At 36.5% G+C, this 22,775-nt stretch overlaps 1 protein-coding gene across 1 annotated transcript in view; it reads right to left on the bottom strand.

Annotated features, from left to right (window-relative positions):
- Window positions 1-22,775, bottom strand: part of Cftr (cystic fibrosis transmembrane conductance regulator) — a 142,348-nt gene that overhangs the window by 56,352 nt on the left and 63,221 nt on the right. Inside the window, exons 10-11 of the mRNA XM_026787509.1 lie at window positions 20,702-20,884; window positions 15,891-16,082 (exon numbers count right to left, since the gene is read on the bottom strand). Coding sequence (XP_026643310.1) covers window positions 15,891-16,082; window positions 20,702-20,884 — 375 coding nt within the window. The remainder of the gene's footprint in view (window positions 1-15,890; window positions 16,083-20,701; window positions 20,885-22,775) is intronic.

Here is a 22,775-nt window from a genome sequence, read left to right as displayed (position 1 = left end):
AAACTTTTAACACCCTTAGACACAATTTTATATTTATCTAACAATACTTTAATTGCTTAAGAGGCAACGATATCCATCAAATGAATAACGTTGTACCGATGCATATAACATCTACCATAGTTCATATTTTTGGGCTGTCTTGTTTTCTTGTCCATTTTCCCCTATAGTAATACCTTTCAGGACATTTGAATATCTTGGTTTTTAACGGAATTATATATTATTTAATACTCTATAAGGCATAATCCTTACTCATAAAATTCTTGGCTTCTATTGGTTACTTCCTTGATGGAATAACCATGTCAACTATTAAAACAATATATGCACTCAAAGAGGAGCTACCAGTCTCAGGTGTTGACTTGAGCACATTTAATACAGCAGTTCTCCTCCTCACTAACATATCTTATACGAGGAAAATTAATACTATATCATGGCCACAGGTGGTGAAGCTAGAATTCTAAATGCAACTTGTTCATAAAATAAGTACTTTTAACATTTTATATTAAGTTGAAGATAACCTCACTAGAATTTATTTGAAACTTTAAAATATCATACATTTACACAGAATTCTAGTTTGCAACACTAAATTTAAAAATGTCTTTCTCTTGAATCAGATGTTGCATTAAATACTTCAATAATATCTACACTATTCCTTGGATTCTGTCCTGGAAATATCTCAATAGAGCTATCACCATTATTAAAAACTTTAAAGTTTTCCACTATTGTGAACTGAATAACTAGTTGTTTACCATTTATATTTTTAGATGATTTTGTTCCTATGAGGAAGAACTAGTTACTTATGTGTTTGCCTATAATTCATTTATTTGATCATGGAGATAACATGCTAAATGAAATATTTCAGGAGAAATGCAGTGAATTAATAGCTCTTAAACATATGATACAAATCTGTAAAACCACTTTGAACAGGATGAAGAGTGATATTAAAATAGTATATGCACATAAACATATCATAAAATTTTAACAGAACTTTAGATATTGTCATTAATGGACCTAAAAAATACTTGGTTAGGATTTAGACATTTCTTGTTTTGTTTTTATAATCATTTTAAAGATCTATCAGGATAATGATGACACCGATGTCATCATTTCCCAAACAGAAAGTGTGACTTTTGACCATTCCTGAGGTCCAAGTAAACAGCTCTTGGTTAATGCCAAAATATAAGTGAATATTTACATATTTATGCATATTTATGTAAGAATAAAAAATAGGCCATCATTTTGAGAGGCAGGTGACATGAAGGGGTTAGTGGGAGGGGACATGAGAAAGAATGAAGAGAATAAAGGGAAGGGAGGAGGAATGTAATATTTTAATTATAATTTAAAAATGTAAAACAAAAAACTATTTCTAATTCACACTATATATTTCTGTATTTTTAGTACATGAAAAATTAGGTTAGAATGCCTTTATTTTTTGCTAAAACAGGTATCTTTACAAAAAATACAAAAGTCAAAACATAAAATTACATTTAGATAAAAATAACTATGTAAAAATTATAATAATCCTGCCCAAAACATTCAGGTTCTTTAGAGAAACATGTAGAAAAGTCTCAGCAAGACAAACTCAGTAAAGGACTTCAAAACACACCTGTTATCTTCATTACATTATGTTCCTGACAGCAATGGTCTTTACAAGACGTACTATGAACACCCTAATAACTAATCAAGTGAGCAAAAAGATTAAAGTCAGTAGCCAGAATTTTAAAGATATGAGTAAATCCAAAATCTCATTAATGGCTGGCTGACAAGGCTGAAGATTGGTGCTGCTACTTCAGAGTTTAAGTTGGCAGCATCTAGTGAAAATTTCAATTTGTGTATTTATCTTGCGGCCTTGCAAACCAACTGTTAGGTATATTCTGTGACAAGGAAAGGCATGCCTATATGCAAAAGAGAAAGTTTCATTATGTATACAATACAGCAGTTAAAGAAGAATGAGACCAGCAAGAAAGCTCAACAGGCTCAGGCCTGTCTGCAACCAAGCCTGAGGACCTGAGTCTATCCCTGGGACTCCCAGGTGGAAGGCAAGAACTGATTTCTGCAAACCTCCATATGTGCTCTCTGTTGTACCAACACATTGTCTCCTCTCTAAATAAATGAATAAGTAAATACATAGACATTGGTATGTCTTTAAAAAGGTAACAGGAAGCAAATATTTTAGAGAAAGTTATGTTCAAATTATATCACTATGGAGATTCTAAAGCTAAATAATTAAACTATGAAATAGTGCTCATGCACATGCATATATGGGTGCAACTTATTTTAAGCAGATAGGAAAAGAACATATTCCATCATTCTAATTGCTGGAGCATCAAGTTTTGTAGCAGAGTTGTGATGATGGGGTAAAAAGTCTGACTAAGATGCTGTCTCCACATCTAACAATGCACATAATAGAGATCCTGACATATAAATATTCTTTTCTACAACACATATTAGTTGTATGAATTAACTATCAATGGTATGAAAATAAAGGATTTGATGTGTTAAGCCAAGGTTTGGAGCCTCATTTTATGAACTGAAAGCACTTGTGAAGAGAAATGTGGATTCCTTTAACTTAGTAAAGATCTCCCAGTCCGTAATCATCGTGAAGCTGGTGGGACCGAAATGAAGGCAGACAGTAGGAGCACACTGACAACTGAGATGAAGCTCATTAAAACCTAATACACCAGCACTGCCAATATGTTTCTATTAATGTGAGCACTTGGTTTGATTACTTAGTTTATGCCTCATCCATTTGCAGATTTATGAGTACTTGACACTCTGTTTGATTTCACACAAAGCACTCTGTTTTGTATTCCTTGTTAAACATTGATCTTTGTCAACTATTAAGGACACTCAAATCTGGTAAGATATTTATCTTCAGGGTGTTGGTGTCAGACTTCATAGTAGATTTTTCCCATCTGTGAAAGTTACAACTAAAAAAAAATCTGTTATACTACTCATGATGGGCTTTTGTTTTGATTTGATTTGATTTTGAAATTATAATAAAATGACAACATTTACCCATTCCCTTTCCTCCTTCCGAACACTCCCAATAAGGCCCTCCTCACTCTCTTTAAAATTCACAGCTTCCTTATCCACCAATTGCTATTGCATGCACACAGGTGTATGTATATGCCTATATATTCTTAAATATAGTCTGTTCAGGCACATGTTACTTGTATGCATGTTTTCAGGGTTAACTGTTTTGTACTGGACAGCTAATTGGTTTGCTTTTCCCTGGAGAAGACTAGGTCTCCCTCTCCCAGCTTTCCTCAGTCACCTATAGTTCTTTATTGTCCTTGTTCAGCTCATGTTTGGATAGTCGTGTTGGGAGGGGTTCTTTTTGAATAGTATTTTTCTTTTTGAAAATTCCATACATCATACAATGTATTGCGATCATATATTTTCACAGCTACCTCCTTCTAGCTCCCGTTAGTGTCCCCCATCGCATCTCACTCAAGCATTGTCTTTTTATTTTCACTGTTATTAATAACCTCCCTAGTTCAACTAGTGGTGCTGAGTACGGCCATGACCGTGTGGCCATCCACTGTGAACTCCTTAAAATGCCCACGAGTACATGGGGCTTTTAGAGTAAGCCTGGCACTCAGGAAGAGACTCTTCTTTACTGATACAGAAAATTCTCTGGATTTTCTTTGGATTGATCGACAAAAGTAGGGGTAGGGTTCTAGATATTAAATAATAATTGACCTTATTTAAAATTAGCTACTAGATTTTATTTAGTTATTTTTTTAAAAAGTTGGTACTGTGTATAAAATAGAGGGCCTTGCACATGCTAAGCAAGTGTAAAGTAGAATTTTGTTTAGTAAAAGAAAGCTATTTATTCTAAAATATGACCTTATTAGATCAGTAGATATTCTTATTGAAGGAGAATATTAGAAACTTTTCTTTCAAACTATTCTCTACTACATATTAATTTTCTTTAACTTTATTTTTTATGATATTTAAGTCTTTAACATAAAATTTTAATTAAAATAGAATTAGCTCACTTTCCCCCTTTCATTTCCCCCTCCCATTCAGTGTAGTTTATCTACAAACACCACCAAATGCTACTAAGGTGAAGCTCCAAAGCCAATAATCAGAAAAACCCAGAAATTTTGTCAAAATTGCTGCAACTCTGATTCAGAGGAATTTGGAAGGGACCTAGGAATCTGCATTCCAACCTATGACAGTGGTGCTTAAACAGTGCTGAGAGCCTCATCTAACACTTGTTCTTTCGGCTGACTTCCTTTATTATAGGCTAGTCAGAAAGGCAAATGTCAACTTCAAAGCAGTCTGTGCACACAACACAATGTGTATGTTTGAGGTTGTAAAACACTTGAATATGCTGAGATAAGCACACTGGAGAGGGTCAAAGTAATATTATAATAAGTGTGCAATAAAGATTAACTTATTTTATTATTAAGGAGTGGAGAACATGCTCACTGTGGTGTACTCCGTTTACTAACAATTATCACTTGACTTTTAAGAAAGTTAAAATTTATCATCTCCGCTTCATTCAACTATATCAAATAAACGAGAAGTTATTCAGGAAACTTGCTAATATGAATTTCATTTGCTCTGAATTGATTACACAATAGAGCCATAATGATACAGGCTGTTCTACTGCGAAAGAATGAGGAGAGAGAGGGAAGAGAGGGTATTTTATAGAAGAAAGGGTGGAGCGTTACATTTAATAGTCTTGTGTAATTTAGCAATATTTGCTGAGTACATTTGAGCTTCCTGTAGCTTTGAAGATAGGAAAATACCATAAACTGATTTTATGGCTGGCTTATCGCTTTTTGAACAACCTTGACAATACAGATGCTTGTGGGAAGGAGACGGTGAGAAGTTAGGACTAAGGGAACATTAACTTCAGGTTAATGCTGCTCAATAAAGCATATCTTTAACTGTGAATCACTTGATGATTAATACCCACTGTTATTAATGTTTAAAATCACTAAACACTGCCTTGCTTTATGCATACAGAAACAGCACAGTAGAAGAGAGATATAAGTGAAAGGCAGAAGAAAAAAGGTAGAAAGAAGTTACGTGGGGGAAAGTGAGACAGCCAAGAAAGTGCTGGAAAAAGAGAGAAATCTAGCACACATTTCTTCCCATAGGCAACTGTAATTGTGAATGTGTATGCCAGCCAGCTATCCAGTTGTCTATGATACAGATCAACAGAGGTATGCCTCGTAACAGAATGCAGACATGAAGGAGTTCATAATTTAAATTAAGTTATGTCCATTAGCTAACATAGGTTTTTGAGTCAAACTTTATTACAAATAGCTACATGTGAAAATATTGGCAAAAACTAAGACCTGCTAGAAAGCATAGATGTGAGAATTTTCATCAATTTTAAAAGATAAAAAGGTTTGCCTTCACTAGTGCATACCAACCAAGTTTATAGCAGAAAATTAAAGCTCACTATTTATATAATTCTTTATCAGAACCAAAAAAGAAAACCAAAAATATATGTTATAGTACTTATCAACCCTAAAGGCTTGAGGCTGGGTGGGAAGATACCTTGTGGCTAAAGCACCTGTATCCCGAAAACCTACATGAAAACTAGACATGGTACCTCAAGTGTCTGTAATCCAAGGCTGCCTGCACTGGAAGATGAGAGGAAGAGACAGGAAAACTGCCTGAGGCTCAGAAGCTCACAAGCCAGCTAACCTGGCATATGCAGCAATTTATTCAGAGAGAGAGGGAGGGAGGGAGGAAGGGAGGGAGGGAGGACCACCTCAAAATGGTAGAAATGAAGCTCGGTACCCAATATCGCCCTCTGACCTCCACACGTTTGCCACGATAAGCACTCACTCACACAAAGGAGAGCAAGGACCTACAGATAGTTCTACCAAGTGTGGTCCACAGTTCCTGACCTAGAGAGGAGAACTTAAATGTTCTCACTACACAAATGCAAATGACAGCTATATAATTGATAGATATATTCCAGATCACACTGTAAATGGCAGATATAAATTATATGTGTCAATCATACCTTAATAAAGTTTTAAAATTCTTTTAAAAACTATTTTAAAATGTAAAATTAAAATGAAAAAACTTGGCAACATCTTGACTAATCTGACTTCCTTATCCTCATATCAAACAGTGGCTACTGTACTCAATTTTGTAATAACTATTTCTCCTACCTAGTAGGTCAACACTATTTGTCATCTGCATCAGTGAAACAACCTTTAAAACTACCTACCTGCCACCAGATTTGCTGTTCCTTTTATTTAGAGTATGAGCACTATACAATGTAGCTCAAAACATCTTTGTAAAAGGTAAACCTAATGGTATCACCTTCTAATTTAAAACCCTTCTGTGAGTCTCATGAACCTTAAATAGAGGCCAAGTTCCTGACTGTAGCATACAAGAACCTTCAGAATATAACTATCCTTTTCCCAGTTCACCTCCTATCACACAGTCCTTCCTTTCCAGACTCCTATGCTAACCACCCTACATACACACAGCTCCTCACGCTGCCAAAGGCTCCATGCTTATTTCAATTGGTAGTGTGGTGACATAGAACTGATTCTAGCTCTGTAGCACAATATTTCCTTTTGGTTCTCAGCCTTGGTATGTTCCATTCCCTTCTGAAACTTCTTTCTGCTTCTTCACTCATCTTTCACCCTAGATGTCACTTCCTTGGGAGAAACATCCAGGATCTTTTAGAACCACATTGTTACTTCCTTTACTTATGTAAAAATGCTATGAAACATAGAGTGTATTAACCTACACTAGTCTTTAATTGCTCATCTTCTCTACTAGAATAAAAAACTCTTTGAGAACAAGAATTTTGCCTTGCTCATCAATGTAATTCCCAGAGTTTTGTACAATTATTAGTTCAATGCTTATACTCATAAATATTTATTGAATGAATGCATGTCTTCCTGCTGTAAATTTCTGTAGACAAAATGTCACTATAAACAAGTTCCTTGTTATACCTGCAGGTAACATCTGGAGTGCTTAGTTCAGTGCTATGTTTATAGTAGGAACTCAACAAAAAGTTGCTGAGATCAATTTCTTTTTATTTCATCAATCTGAACCAAGGAAAGCTTAAAAGTATAAATAAAAATATTTATCCAACATTATGAAATTACTTCTAAAAGATTGGACAATGGCAGCATATTCTGCCTGTCTTGAGAAGACTTTGCACTCAGTGTAGGAAACACAATGACTCCTTCCCTGGGAAAGCATCTATTATCATCTCTGTGTACAGAGTAACAACTTTGCTAAGATGTTGGAATCTTGCTGTAGACATGAAATTTAGCCAGGGACTTCTGAGAACCATCCTGGATCTAAAATTATATTTTAAAAACTTTTCTTGGTTTATAATGAAATCATTCATCACCTAAATATGAAAAATTCTGAATCTAGATTCTTCTTTAAAAGGTTGAAAATATGTAATAAGGATTTTATAAAGTGATTTTTATCTTTGGAAATTTTACTGTTGTTAAATTTTCTGCTCTAAATATGAAGGCCAGGTTTAACCATCCTAATTTCGCTATTTATTCATGGGGTAGTTTGTTCTCAGACAGTTATAATTATGTTCATATACTCCTGTTCCGTTGATTTGACCAAATCTCACTAGGAGTGGCCATCCCAGGGCTATTTTGGTTTTAGAGACGTAAGAACTCTGACTTGTTAACCTGATAATTACCTCGACTGCTATGGTGTTAGTACCTAAACTTTAGCCTTTTAGGGCCTACGGCCTGGTTTGCACTTTAAAATCAGCACATTTTTACCCTGACTGCAAACTCTTGCTAAAGCTGTCACTAAATAAATTGGAAGTGACAACTCAATGGGCCAGTTCATGTTAGTGCTTAACACAGTGCGGCCATTTATGCTCTTTCCTAAGTATTAGCTAGTATTTATTTTTTAAGTTCCGGAGCTCAAATGAAGTGAAATAACAGTTCAGTCCATAAAACAGTACGACATTCCCATTTAGTTCTGGTTCAGTTGTTTTATAAAGTATTCCTGGCTTCATGTTACAGTAAATAAGATCCAGTGTTCTCTAAACACCCATCAACAGAAAATTATAGGTAGTTTAGGGTACTGTCAATGTGATTTATTCTGGCGAAAGGGACATAGTTCAATGTGCTTCAAATATCTGCTTTAGATATCTATTATGTCTGAGCTACTGCAAATACTAAATCCTATAGCACCTTTATCTTTTCATTACTTCTAATTGTAAAGCTATGAATTATCCTACCTTGGTAAATTGACTATTCAAAGGTTAAGTCTCACCTTCTCATAGGTTAGTCTTGGCAGAACTACCTGGAGACCCGGAGGTCAAATTCAAATTCAGTTAGTCATGTGGAATCTCTATGATGGAATTTATTTTTCAGAACAGACTTGTTTCTCTACTTATTTCCCTCCCAAGTTTTTTTTATTACTTCTTGCCAATTTCTCTTCCAAGGTTCTTTTGATATATATTTTTTGTGTGTGAAATTTTGGCAATTTCCTTTTTAGCATTTCCTCTAGCAAGTTAAATATGAAAACTACTAAGCAGTTATGGAAGAGAAAAACATGCAGAGCTTGCCTTCTTCACCTTACATAGTAAATATTTTTGCTGTAATGCTTGTGTAATGGCTGTCATGGCATATGCTTACTTACTCGGAATCATTTTGTGGTTTCAAAAGTATCACAATAATTTTGTGGAAGCCGATTATATATCCTAAACCCCTGACTCCTTTGCACAGTCCCCACCCAGAGTCCCCACCATACAGTGTTATAAAAGTCAATTACTTCTCCAAACCCAGGTACTTTTTATAAGAAAATGAGTCACTGAATAAAGACAGGCCAATCACTTATTACCCAAACACTGGCTGTCTAGAATTCTCCTCTGTCAGTGGGGCTAAGTGAAGCTAATGATAAAAGTGATGCAGAAAGGTAGACAAGAGAACAGTGTAAGCTTTCTTTCAATACTGAAATAAGACTATAATTTCATAAAAAAACATGTAATTTGACTAGGGCTTAATTATACTGATTTTTTTTTTTTAACTAGCACACTTTCTAGTGCTGGGACGAAATCTTTAAGTAACAAGGAAAACCCTAAAGGCCTATGAGGGAGAATAAAGAAAAAAACAAACGGACATAAGGATGTGGAACAATATTATAAAAGTGACTCTTAATTCATCTCTAAGGCCATTATATTATAATCTAGATTCAAATACTTGTTTTTATAAAGCAGGACATGAAGATCTTCCTAAAAGAGGTTAAAAGGAAAAAATACCAACATAGCTTATTCATTTGCGACTGCATGCTACAAATTATTCTATTAACATAAAACTACCACTGTGACCTTCCCCATGATAAAGGCTTTAGCTGTCTCATCAGTGAATAATTTCCAACAACAAACTAAAATCAGAAAACTATGTGAACTATGTTGTGCATGCTTTGCCCTCCCAAACTCATACATGCCTACCTACTCCTATCTATGACACTGAGTATCATGCCATATGTGGACCTTTGAAGATCTTAGAGTTGAACAAAAACGAGAAAGAGACTAGTCCACCCTGTTATCAGTTGCAAGCCTAGATTCAGCACATTAGGAAACAGGTCAGCTTCATCAGTCAAAATAAAAACAGGGTCACGAATGTTTGGATTTCTTAAGAAGGACCACCCAGAGATTATGCTGAAGGATTCTTGTGTTGATGCCAGCTGCTTAACCATGGAGGACTCTGTAGGTATCCTCTGTTCCTGTGACCAACACTCCTACACACTTACAAAGTAAAATCTTCATAGGGATTATAAACTATATGAAGTTCTTTCTGGACATGAAGGAGTATTTATATGACAGAAACAAACATGGAAGCTTAATACACTGCAAACAGGGTAGACCCCTGGTACTTATTCCATAGCAAACCAGCAGTCAAGTCCCCAGCAATCGTGTTCTTTCATGTAACTGTCTGCTCAGATTCTGAGACACTGCCACTCACAGAACGTTTGTGAGCAAAATTCTTAAAGATAACATGCTACTTCAAACCATTTCCAAAACAGTCATTGAGTAAAATTTACTACTCTATCAGTGCACGAGGTAAAGTCAAGTAAAATAACATTTTATAGAGTTGCTGTGTCAAGAGCCTTACTCTGTAGTTAAGATAACCAAAGCATAGGTGAGACAGTCATATCAGTGTAACAGCGCAGTAGCATACTGGTTAGTTCACCCTGAGACAGCATTTACCAATTTAAAGAGAAAGGTGATTTAAGAAAAATCTTGTTTGTGTGCCTTTGCATTTCATAGGGTAACTAAAAAAAAATCTAACTCAGTTACAAAAAGCAGCAGGACAGAAAGGAACAATGACTTGGGGATTCTTTAAAATTTTAAAAAAAAAAAAGTTTTACTTAACATTTTCTTTAACCAAGAAAAAGAAAGGTAATTTGCAAATTAAAGGGACAAGCAAGAACCACAGGGACACCAATGAACATGTTAATGTAGAAGGGGAAAGGTTCTGGAACTTCAATCCAAGACTAAAAATAAGAACTACAGGAGCCTAAAGAATGCTGAAGGTTTTCTATTTCCATCCATTTGTATGCAAACTTCAAGAAGTCATTGTTTTTTACTGCTGAGTAGTATTCTAATATGTATATATTCCATACTTTCTTCATCCATTCTTCCATTGAAGGGCATCTAGGTTGTTTCCAGGTTCTGGCTATTACAAGCAATGCTGCTATGAACATAGCTGAGCATATACTTTTGTTGTATGATAGGGCCTCTCTTGGGTATAATCCCAAGAGTGGTATTGCTGGGTCCAGGGGTAGGTTGATCCCGAATTTCCTGAGAAACCCCCACACTGCTTTCCAAAGTGGTTGCACAAGTTTGCATTCCCACCAGCAATGGATGAGTGTACCCCTTTCTCCACAACCTCTCCAGCAAAGGCTATCATTGGTGTCAGACCCAAAAAGAGGAACATGCTCACTCATATTTGGTTTCTAGCCATAAATAAAGGACATTGAGCCTATAATTCGCAATCCTAGAGAAGCTAAATAAGAAGGTGAACCCAAAGAAAAACATATAGGCATCCTCCTGAATATTAACCTTCATCAGGCTATGAAAGGAGACAGAGACCCACATTGGAGCACCGGACCGAAATCTCAAGATCCAAATCAGGAGCAGAAGGAGAGAGAGCACGAGCAAGGAACTCAGGACCGCGAGGGGTGCACCCACACACTGAGACAATGGGGATATTCTATCGGGAACTCACCAAGGCCAGCTGGCCTGGGTCTGAAAAAAGCATGGGATAAAACCGGACTTGCTGCCGGGCGGTGGTGGCGCACGCCTTTAATCCCAGCACTCGGGAGGCAGAGGCAGGCGGATCTCTGTGAGTTCGAAGGCCAGCCTGGTCTACAAGAGCTAGTTCCAGGACAGGCTCCAAAGCTACAGAGAAACCCTGTCTCGAAAAACCAAAAAAAAAAAAAAAACCAAAAAAAAAAAAAAACCGGACTTGCTGAACATAGTGGACAATGAGGACTACTGAGAACTCAAGAACAATGGCAATGGGTTTTTGATCCTACTGCATGTACTGGCTTTGGGGGAGCCTAGGCAGTTTGGATGCTACTAGACCTGGATGGAGGTGGGTGGTCCTTGGACTTCCCACAGGGCAGGGAACCCTGATTGCTCTTTGGGCTGATAAGAGAGGGGGGCTTGATGGGGGGAGAGGGAGGGAAATGGGAGGCGGTGGCGGGGAGGAGGCAGAAATCTTTAATAAATAAATAAATTAAAAAAAAAAAGAATGCTGAAGGTAGTCTTCCTAGCAAAGGGCACAGCAAATGGCTATCCAATAGCAAATGGTCACCCCTGAACACATCCTTACAAGTAACATACTACATAGACTGAGCAGGATGTATATATTTAGGAATATATATTATTATGTTACATATATATGCAACAACAAAGAAAAAGAGGCCATGAATTTGAGTGAGAGCAAGGTGGAAGTTGTATATGACAGTTGTTTGGAGGGGGAAAGGGGAAAGGGGAAATTGTGTAATAAGTAAGTAAAAAATAAAAATAATATTTTTTTTTAAAAAGACATAACCTAAATAACCACTCAGAAACAAAATGGGACACATGAAAACAATTAAAAGAAATCTTTAGGGCCTGGGGGTATAACAGGATATAATGACAAAGTTAAAGCAAAGTTCTGAACTCAATCTCTAGCATTGGAGGGAGGTGGGCAGATGGATACTTTCCATAGACTGCTTTATTTTTGATGAACCTCTTATGAACTAGAGGATTCTACAAAAGCTATACAATAGGCATTATTAGCTTCATGCTGCAGAGATTAAAAACTTAGTATAGACAAGTTAAATAATGGTATGACTCAGCTTTGTATGATTTCACAATATATGCTATTTATTCCGTACTAAACTTCATATAGTATCCACCTTCGTTCTCCTTCCCATCATCGCAGAACAACAGGGATAAACTTCGAAGTTCTTACAGCATTCTTGTAAAGTTCTCCAAGATAAACTCCCCAAGGCTGGGCTCTGTGAAACAGCTCCCCACTTCACTCCTGCTCACTCACTCTCTTTAGGTATACCCTGGTTCTATGACTCCGCTTACAATCTTCTGCACGAAGTGGTTTCATACCCTGACTTTCTGTTCAGTTTCTTTTATACATAATGTTATCTATCTTTTTAACTTATTCTTTAAGAAGTCCTCTCTCAGAGATGAGCTTCCAAGTAGGCTCAAAGCCCAACACTGATTCTAACCTAACAACTGCAATGTCACACAGAAATTGGATCCTTAAGCTTTTTCCCCAAATTTATCCTATAAATCCTTTGATATGAAGAATGATTAAGCTTCATTTGGTAGCCACCGTGCCACTCCTAAAGTAAACAGTCAGTTTTTATTGTCAATTTGATACAACCTAGAGTCACCTGGGAAAAGGAAATCTCAATTGGGAGATTGCCCAGATCAGCAGGTCTGTGGATGTCTGTTGGACATTGTCTTGATTACTGATTGATGTAGGAAGACCCAGCCCACTTCATGGCAGTTAGTCCAAGTGTATAAGAAAGCTAGCTAGCAAAAGCCTGTTAGTAAGACAGAGAGTAAATGAGAAAACTGAATTCCTTCTCAGTTTCTGTTTCAAGTTCCTGCCTTGATTTCCTTACCCTGAATTCTCTTAAGGAGAGGCTGTGACCAGGAAGTATAAGTCACATAATTCCTTTCCTCCCCTAAGCTGCTTTTGGTCAAAATAGTAGCACCAGAAATCAAACCAGGACAATCTGACATAAGGAACCACACAAATAATTTTTATGACTGTAAAAGAAACACAAAAAGCAAGATGATTCCAACTCTCACTGATACTGAGCAGAGTCAATGTGTCCACATCCAAACCTCAGGATCTGCTATAATTTGATTTCTTTCATAGAGAACCAAAGATTTGTTTACTATGTCTTGCAAGCCAAAAACTTTAAAGTGCCATTGTTATAAGTTTTTCCATGAACAGTTTTGTTAATATCAAAATTCTTATTCATTATTCTTTGGTGCCATGGTTCTTCAACTCCTTACCCACTTTACCTCCATTATAGTCATTTAGTAATAACAACTGGCTTTCAAAGTATTCCTCCTGCTTTGCTCAGTAATGGTCTTATTAGTCTATGCTTCAAAAGAAGTAAAATTAAGTTAATGCTTCCAGAAGGGGCTTTGTGACAAATGCACTCTGGAGTACCTATCTCATTTAATCTTCTCAGTAATCAAACTCCATTTTTCTACTTCTTAAATTCTGACTGACTTTCTCTCTGCTTTTTTTGAAGTTCTAATGTTCCTAACAAAGAGACCTTCAGGTCACAAGCTTTTCTTGCAATCCCTACAACTCTACAAGAAAATCACGCCATCACAATACCCTTCTCTCCCTCTGGAGGCTGCTCTTCCTTAACAGACCTAGATATAGTCTCTGTTTCCTCTTGTTACTCATAAAACATTCACTTTTTCATTTTCAACTAAATTCATTATGGATGTTTCTATCACTCTGGATATACTGTGTAAAGCACAGAAAGTATTTCTTGGTTGATGTTTTCTTGATAAAGACTCATTAGTTCTACTTTAAAATTTCTTTAATGCTGCCAGCATATGCATGGAGGTAAGGCCATTCACTAGCTGCACTGACTGAACTCAGAGGGTTAAAAAAAATGTAGTTGGGCAAAGTGGGGGCCAAGGATAAGAGAGAAGTTAAAAGGCATATATTTGGGGGTGAATTAGATAAAAATACATTGGATACTTGCATGAAATTCTCAATAAATAAAAAAATTCACTTTCATTAGGTATGAAAGACATAGTGAGTGGTTCCTTTTATGCAAAATGTAAAACACGGAAGACTTTATGGAGATATACTGGTGGTTGCTTAGAGCTGGCACATACATAGAAAATAGAATTGGGTTCTTGGTAAGTACAAGTTTCTTTTATAGATGCTAAAACAGTGGTCATCACTGTACAACCCTGTTAATATACTAAAATACCCTAAATCATACACTCTAAAATAATTTTAATATGGCCATTCAAACAGAGGAAAGAACAATATGTTTTGCTTATTCACCCTTCGTTATTTTTAAGAGCTTAATTGAAATATAATTGACAGTCCATATGATCCTCCATTATTAATAAAGGGCATTCTACTATGAACCTTTCAAAATATACACAATCTTCTTCAACCAACTATTCCCATGGTCTACCAGTGCTCACGATGCTGCACTCACTTATCCCGAGGTAGAGAGACTCATGGGTCCAAATTGATTACCAACAATGTACATATGCTATATTTTGGCTTTATATAATTTTGTAGATTGATTTTTGGTACTGAAATGCCCATCTGTAAAATCATTTCTATGGGAAAATACATAAAGTTTCAAAGCCAAAACTAAATTTAGAAAGAAGCAACCACTCCACCCCATCCTGTGACCCCATAAATAAGCCAGACAAGACCCGTCACTCCCTCCAGTTCCCACCCACAAAGGCTCATCTAGAAACAGTCTTGTAAAAAATGCAGAATGTGCCCACCTCCAGGTTATGAAAATGGGCTTTTGAAAAATCATAGCTATCTTCTTCAAGGTTAACCCAATACTGCATGAGACAAGCTCTCTTCTCACTGTGATTTCAGAGCATACACAAAATACCACTGTTGAATTCACAGAGTTTGGCATTGTATGTTTTAGCATAATTGTACCATGTGATGCAGACTGGCCTAGACCTCATCACATAGCCAGGACTGGCTTCAACTCATGATCTTCATGCTTCGGTTTCCTGAATATTGGAATTGCAGGCATAAGGTGCCACATCCGGTGAGTGCAGAAGAAATTTTAACTTTTACAAAACCCAATGTAATTTTAAAAAACAAGTTATTTCTATTTATAAATTTCCAAGCTTAAAGCATGAGTCATGGGTTTTACTTACTGACCCACCTACTATAGCTTACTCTTAGAGGAATCTTTGATATGTATACATCAAATGAACAGAGAATTAAACATGCAATTTGGTTAGTCTTAAGACTTAATGTGCATAAACAATGTCGTGGTTAGCATGTGAAATATCCCCAGTGGACTGAAGTGTTTGACTCCTCATCTCCAGTTGGTGGTACTTCTGGAAAAGGTAAGTAATCTTTAAGAAGTGGAGGTTTACTGGAGGAAGTGGGATATTGGGAGTAGGCCTTGAGTATTTATAACCTAGACCCCACTTCCTGTTTTCTGTCTGCTTCCTGAATATGGAGAGAACGTGACTAGTCATCCTTCTGTTCCTGCCATTCCTGTGCCATTCTGGGCCGAATACGCCTGTAATAGTGCAAGCTGAAACAAACCCTTTCTTCCCCAAGTTGCATTGTCAAAGGATTTTATCACAACAACAATGAAACAAGTGGCTAACACAGTCAGCATTTCTTCATGGACTTGCTTACCTCCTGCAGTTGACAAGCTTTGACGATGCTCTTATATCTGTACTCATCATAGGAAACACCAAAGATGATATTTTCTCTGATAGTACCCGGCATAATCCATGAAAATTGAGAACAGAATGAAATTCTTCCACTGTGCTTAATTATTCCCTCTGAAGCTTCCAGTTCTCCCAAAATCATCATCAGGAGTGATGTCTAAAAATAAATATCATTGCTAAGTTGTTTGATCAAATGACTTAGCTTCCCCTTGCCTCCAATTATTCTAATCTAAAGTCTCCCAATGTTTAAAGAGTCTATTAACTCATTTGATTAAAGATGTTCCAGTACTTCATGATCCAGGGGCTTTTTTAGGCACACAAATTACAAAGGGAACGAAAGAGACAATGGCACCACACAGTGAGAGTAACAAGTGCTACATTCTTGATCGAGGATCTCAAAGAAGAATGAGTCCCTCCTTAAGTTTACTGGGATGGGTTTGCAGATATGGAGATTGGCAACAATGAACATTTGCTGAGCGCCTTCAGCCTAGGAGCTGCCTATATGCTCTAACTATATGAGCATACTTATTCGTCACAGTAAACTAACACAGATCCAGTTCTATCTTCCTCTTTTAAGTGGAGATTAGGTTGGAAGAAAAAAATGCATATTCAGCTAGCCTTTCTTGATAATTATGACAATCTGAGAAATAAACTAAAAGGCCAGCTGGTAATCTCTGCACTTGGGAAGCACAGATAGGTGCATCTCTGTGAGTTTGAGACCAGCCTCGTCTACAAGAGCTAGTTCCAAGACAAGCTTCAAAGCTTCAGAGAAATCCTGTCTCGAAAAACAAAACAAAAAAAATGAAAAATAAAAAATAAATAAACTAAAAGAAGTATCATTAAACAAAGGCTTATTGATATTACTCACACAAAATAAGGAAGTACTTCCATCTTAATATGAGAATTTGTTTTCATCTTTAATAAATGCTAACAATATATGCATCTAAAATTATTTTTCAAAAGCTTTTTTGTGTCACTTTAATATAACCATAAAAATAGAAAAGTTGAAGATAATAATGTAAATATGCTACATATCCTCACAAAAGAAGTCCTAAGGAAAAAAACCAAGTATACATAAAACAAGCAATAGGGCAGGGTGTGGTGTAGAGGATGTTATCACTTAAGAAAATCTGGATGTCAAAGAAGTGTGTGTGTGTGTGTGTGTGTGTGTGTGTGTGTACACACTTGCTCATGCACTCGCAGTATATATGTGAGCTACATAAACATGAATATGCAGGTGCCCCCATCCTTCTGTGTGCATGTAGGGGCCAGAACCAGTTATATGGACTATTTTCCACATCTTGTCTCCTTGTTGCATTGAGAAAGATTCCTCACTGAACTGAAGCATGCAGTTTCAGCTATGCTAGTTGCCAGAGAGCTCTTAGGATCCAACTATCTAAGCCGGGTGGTGGTGGCACACGCTTTTAATCCCAGCACTTGGGAGGCAGAGGCAGGCGGATCTCTGGGAGTTCGAGGCCAGCCTGGTCTACAAGAGCTAGTTCCAGGACAGGCTCCAAAACCACAGAGAAACCCTGTCTCGAAAAAAAACCAAAAAAAAAAAAAAGACAAGGAAAAAAAACGGATCCAACTATCTCAGCCTCTCAATACAGATGCTCCTATGTCCAAGCTAAAAATAATTAATATGGAAGTATGGGATTCAAACTCAGGTCTGTGTGCTGACAAGGAAAGTACTCTTAGTCTACTGTGTGTGTGTGTGTGTGTGTGTGTGTGTGTGTGTGTGTGTGTGTGTGTGTTGACAAGGAAAGTACTCTTAGTCTACTGTGTGTGTGTATCTGTGTTCTGACAAGGAAAGTACTCTTAGTCTACTGTGTGTGTGTGTATACTATAAAGAAAAACTGGTAGTAGGGGAAGGAAAAACACTAATTTTACCTTCATTATTTCATTCATTTTGAATAAACTAAGTGTATAAAAATGAAATATGGCCGGGTGGTGGTGGCGCACGCCTTTAATGCCAGCACTCGGGAGGCAGAGGCAGTCGGATCTCTGGGAGTTCGAGGCCTGCCTGGTCTACAAGAGCTAGTTCCAGAACAGGAACCAAAATGCTACGGAGAAACCCTGTCTCGAAAATTAAAAAAATAATAATAATAAAAAAATAAAATAAATAGAAATGAAATATGAAGTACATAACTATTATAAATGTAACCAGTAGAAAAATAAAAACTTTCCTAAAAACCATATTATAGTTATTTCTTAATATCCTTGGAGGAGGAGTATTATGTAGCATACCCCAAAAAAACTTTTCCTTTTTCACTTAACTACATCTTAGAAAACTTTCTATAACCAAAGACTAGTGAGCTTCAATACATATTCATACTCCTCTGAAGATACCTATATCAAATCTCTGTGCATCTATAAGGGCATAAAATACAAGTAGATAAATTACTAGGCTATCTTTAAGGTTTAAGTAGTAAACCATAAAATAGAGAAGTATAAAATTAACTTTAGGGCGGTGGTGGCGCACGCCTTTAATCCCAGCACTTGGGAGGCAGAGGCAGGTGGATCTCTGTGAGTTCGAGACCAGCCTGGTCTACAGAGCTAGTTCCAGGGCAGGCTCCAAAGCCACAGAGAAACCCTGTCTCGAAAAACAAAAAAAAAAATTAACTTTAAATATTTATGTTTTAATTATAAAACCTTATGTTGTTGCTAGACCCCATTTCCTTCCTATTATCATCAAGCAGCAGTCCCCTTGACCAAGTTGTGAGACTCTTGATAAGGAGTGGGCCCAGATCTTCCTCTCTTCACAGCAGCTTTCTGTGAGAGGTAAGGGCCGTCCCAGAGTGAAATTAGTCTTCAGTTTTTCATAGGCTTGCCTGAGAGTTAATTATGGCTAAGTTCAACAAATCCGCAATTCCAAAGCTATCCTTACACATATCTCATGTAGTGGACAATTCGTTTTTAAAATTCTACATAGCACAGCAATACTCCCCCAGGCAGATAGTCTGGTGTAGCACATCTGTGTGTGCAAGAGCAACCGCTACATAGACTCCTGGGGTATTGTTTTCTTTAAATACTGAAAAGTTTTACTTAAAATTTTTATTTAAAAGGGCCATGTCACATATGGGAAAACAATTGGAGAGAAAGAGAGCAAGATATACAATAATTAGAAAATTTCTGTGGCATTTTATTTCCAAAATCTCAGATAAAACTCTTCAAAATAAAGAATTTATGTTTAAGAGATTAATATAAAATAGAAACAAATTCCCTTTCAGAATCCTTAATTTCATTTCTGTTTTTAGAACAGCCCCATTCTTCCTTCCTTCTCTTCCTCCTCTGTTTTCCTCCCTCCTTTCTACTCCCGTTCCTTCCTCCTATGTTCTGGAATAGAACTTAAGGGATGAATGAACACATTTTTGTATTACTGAAGGGCACTTTACCTAAATGGCACTATGACTAAACAATATCTATTGTGTAGGTCTCCACAGCAAGTGCTTTTTACCCAAGCTCATGGAGCATGTACTCATCTCCAATTTCATCCCTTTGGTCCTTCAATGTGCTATCGCTCTAATCAATAAAGAACAACTACATATCAGGATCCAGATCTTGGGGCAGTTTTTCCTTCTAGCAGATTAGATTTTCCTGATCTGTCTCTCCAAAGGCCATAAGTTTATATAAACATAGTAGGTTGTTCTTGTAACCGCTGCACAGTATTTTCTTAAACATCTTTTCACTTGACATATTTTCATAATATATAATAAGCACGACTCAACAAATTTATATATATATATATATATATATATATATATATATAACAGGAAATAGTACTACTGCCATATTTGTAAGCTAAAATGATTTCTAACTGGGTTCTAAGTACTTACCGCTATACCCACAGGTAAATGTAGTTCACACCTCTTATCAAAGTCACATGTTTTCACAATGGATGGAAACTATTACAGAGATCTACAACTAATCAAAATGCAGACAATAACTGACTATGGGTTACTCAGCCCCAATTGATATATCTAAAATGCAACCTCTATACTTAAGGCTCAGGACAAACTGTGGGAGAAGGACGAAAGATTGTAAGAGCCAGAGAACAGGAATGTGTGCTTCTACAAAGTAGCTTTTAGACATGACACACTACACCTATGAAATATCTAAAATATTGTTACCTAAACAAGTCCTACATGATGACATCACTAGTTGGCATGACAACATAGATGAAGGAAATCTCACAAGGTCCCATCCCTTAAAGCAGTGGTTCTCAACCTTTCTAATGATGTGATCCTTTAGAAAACCCAAGAGGCATTGCAACCCACAGGTTGAGAACTACTGCCCTGGATGAACAATTACAAGTGAACAAAAGTGGTTGGGAGGCAGAGTACATTTTTTTCAAAAATGAGCTCCTTGATAGGTTATCTAATCTCAAGTGATCAGCTCTAAATACATGTGCATATAAGAAACACAATATATGAGCTGTGGATAGATGGCAGTTAAGAACACTAGCTCTTCTAGAGGACCTGGGTTCAATTCCCAGCACCCACAAAAAAGTTTACAATTTCCTGTAACTCTACCTCTAGGGGATCCGACACCCTCAGACAGACAAAACATCAATGCACATAAAATAAAAATAAATTATTTAAAAATATTAAAAAAGAAACACAAAATGGATCCAGTACATTATATATAATAACCAAAACAGATGTTATGAATTGGAATATTAGTGACTAAGGCTGTTAGAAATAGGGTAAGGAAATGGGAATTATGTAAATATAGTACTCATGTATGAATTTCTCAAAAAATTTAAAGAGACAGTACCTTTCCCGCTCCAGTAGATCCAGTAATAGCCAACATCTCTCCTTTTTCTACCTTAAAATTGATGTTTTTCAACACAGGATTTCCCAGAAAACAAAGATGATTAAAACCAATGCTGCTATCACCATTGGAAAGTTTTCTGTCACCATTGTTTAGTTGTACTTTCTCCAATAATTCTCCAAATCCCTATTTAGTCACAGCAAAAATAAAAAATGTTTTCAGTTATTTTCAATAGATACCTTTATGTGCAATCTGTTTAAGAAACACATGGTACATGATCAATTATAAGACATATGCTTTATTAAATTAATTTATAATCTATGATTATAAAGCACATGGTTTGATAGAGATCATGGATATACATTCAATGAGAAAACAATTTCCCTTTATCAGTCTTTTGTTTATCATTACATCAATTTTATACCACTAAAAGCTAAAGCGTGTGTACATGCTTGTGCGCATGTGTGTGTGTGGACCAAAACTATAGGAAAGAAGAGTATATGCTTATACCCTTTTCCTACAGATCTGGTAATATCATTAATTCATCATAATATATAAAGCAGGTTTCACAATCTTCCTCTTTTAAAACTGTGGACTCCTACTCAGAATGGTAAATGATCAGTCACAAACAAGTAGTTCTGAGTGGAATTACAATGCAAACCTGACTTCTATTATTCCACGCTGCTAGGTAGTTTAAGATTTTCTCAAATCATTTATTAATTTCCACTGGCTAGACGAAATATGACAAAGTGCTAGAGACTTCAAAGGAATTGTTCTGTACAAGAGCATGTGCGCAGTGGAGAGGCATCCCCTTTTGAAAATGGCTTGCCTCTTCCATTGCCCCAAGGAAGTTAGGAGATACTGTCTTCAAAGCAAAATTAAATAAACAGTATTAAATGGTAGTCATAAAGAACCCTGTGTGCCAAGTTTTAAGGGAATCTATTTTTAGGCCCTCATCATCTTAAGATACTTTTTCCTAAAGTTAACCTGCCTGAGAATTCATTATCTGCTACTTCTTAGAATCCAATGGGGCCGCCCGGTTGTTCTTTCCTCATTTTATGCCCAACAATTGCCTCCCCCACTATGATGCTCATCTTAATAATGTATCTCCAGAATGTGAAAAATCACTTGAGACCCAAACAATGGCACCAAAAGGAATGATGATGTCTGGAAACAAGAGACCCATAAAAGAAAAGGTAAAAGATACTGAAAGAAGTAACAATGTATTTCACCTAGATGTCAAATGTAGGGATCCCACATGTTTCAAAAATAGTACTTCTGCATTAAAGACTATTTCTAAAATCCAACAGTGGGAATTTGATTAGGATGAGTTAAGAGGAAGAATGGAAGGTGAATGTAATAAAATTTATTATATATATATATATAAATTTCTCAAAATTAATAAAAAGCACTATATTTTTAAAGAGAAAATTAAAAATATAGTTATAATGTTCCAACTAGACATCAAAGGATAACAAATTAAAACGAAACAAAACAGTGTTAGGTGTTAGTTTTAACAAACTCTTAACCATCCAATTTCATCAATAAAGAGACAGGCACCAGATGCTGGGGTGAAAGCACACAAGCTCAGGCATATATAGAGCACAACCAGCTGTCCTTTCTTCTCAGCTGAGATCATGAAGCCCGATTTATCCTATGGTTTCGAACAAGACCCTCAAACTCCCTGTCCCTGACTTCTACTTCCTGTGTCTCTATCCATCCTCTGGACTCCCTCTTACCGTTCAGAGCTTGACAGTAAGACCCTATTCCTAAAGATATCGTACATTTAATAGAACATGGAGAAATACAACTGGATTCACCTGGATGCTTCATCACTACTGAACAGTTTTCATTGTGTTCCTAGGTGTTACAAAAACTACCAAAGGAGAAAAGCAAGCATCAATCTTACTGGCATGCCTGTTAGCACAATAGTCACACAACTGTTATGCTAGTAACCAACCACTTTCTGATTGGACGTAAAGTCTAATCCACAAGATGAGATCCAACTTTCACTGCTTTTTCTTGATATGTACTTGCAAGTATTTTCACATTCATTAAGCACTCTTAAGTTTAATTG

Source organism: Microtus ochrogaster, linkage group LG10 (genome assembly GCF_000317375.1).
Source record: "Microtus ochrogaster isolate Prairie Vole_2 linkage group LG10, MicOch1.0, whole genome shotgun sequence".
Classification (NCBI taxonomy): Eukaryota; Metazoa; Chordata; class Mammalia; order Rodentia; family Cricetidae; genus Microtus; species Microtus ochrogaster.
This window is presented reverse-complemented; position numbering and strand designations above follow the sequence as displayed.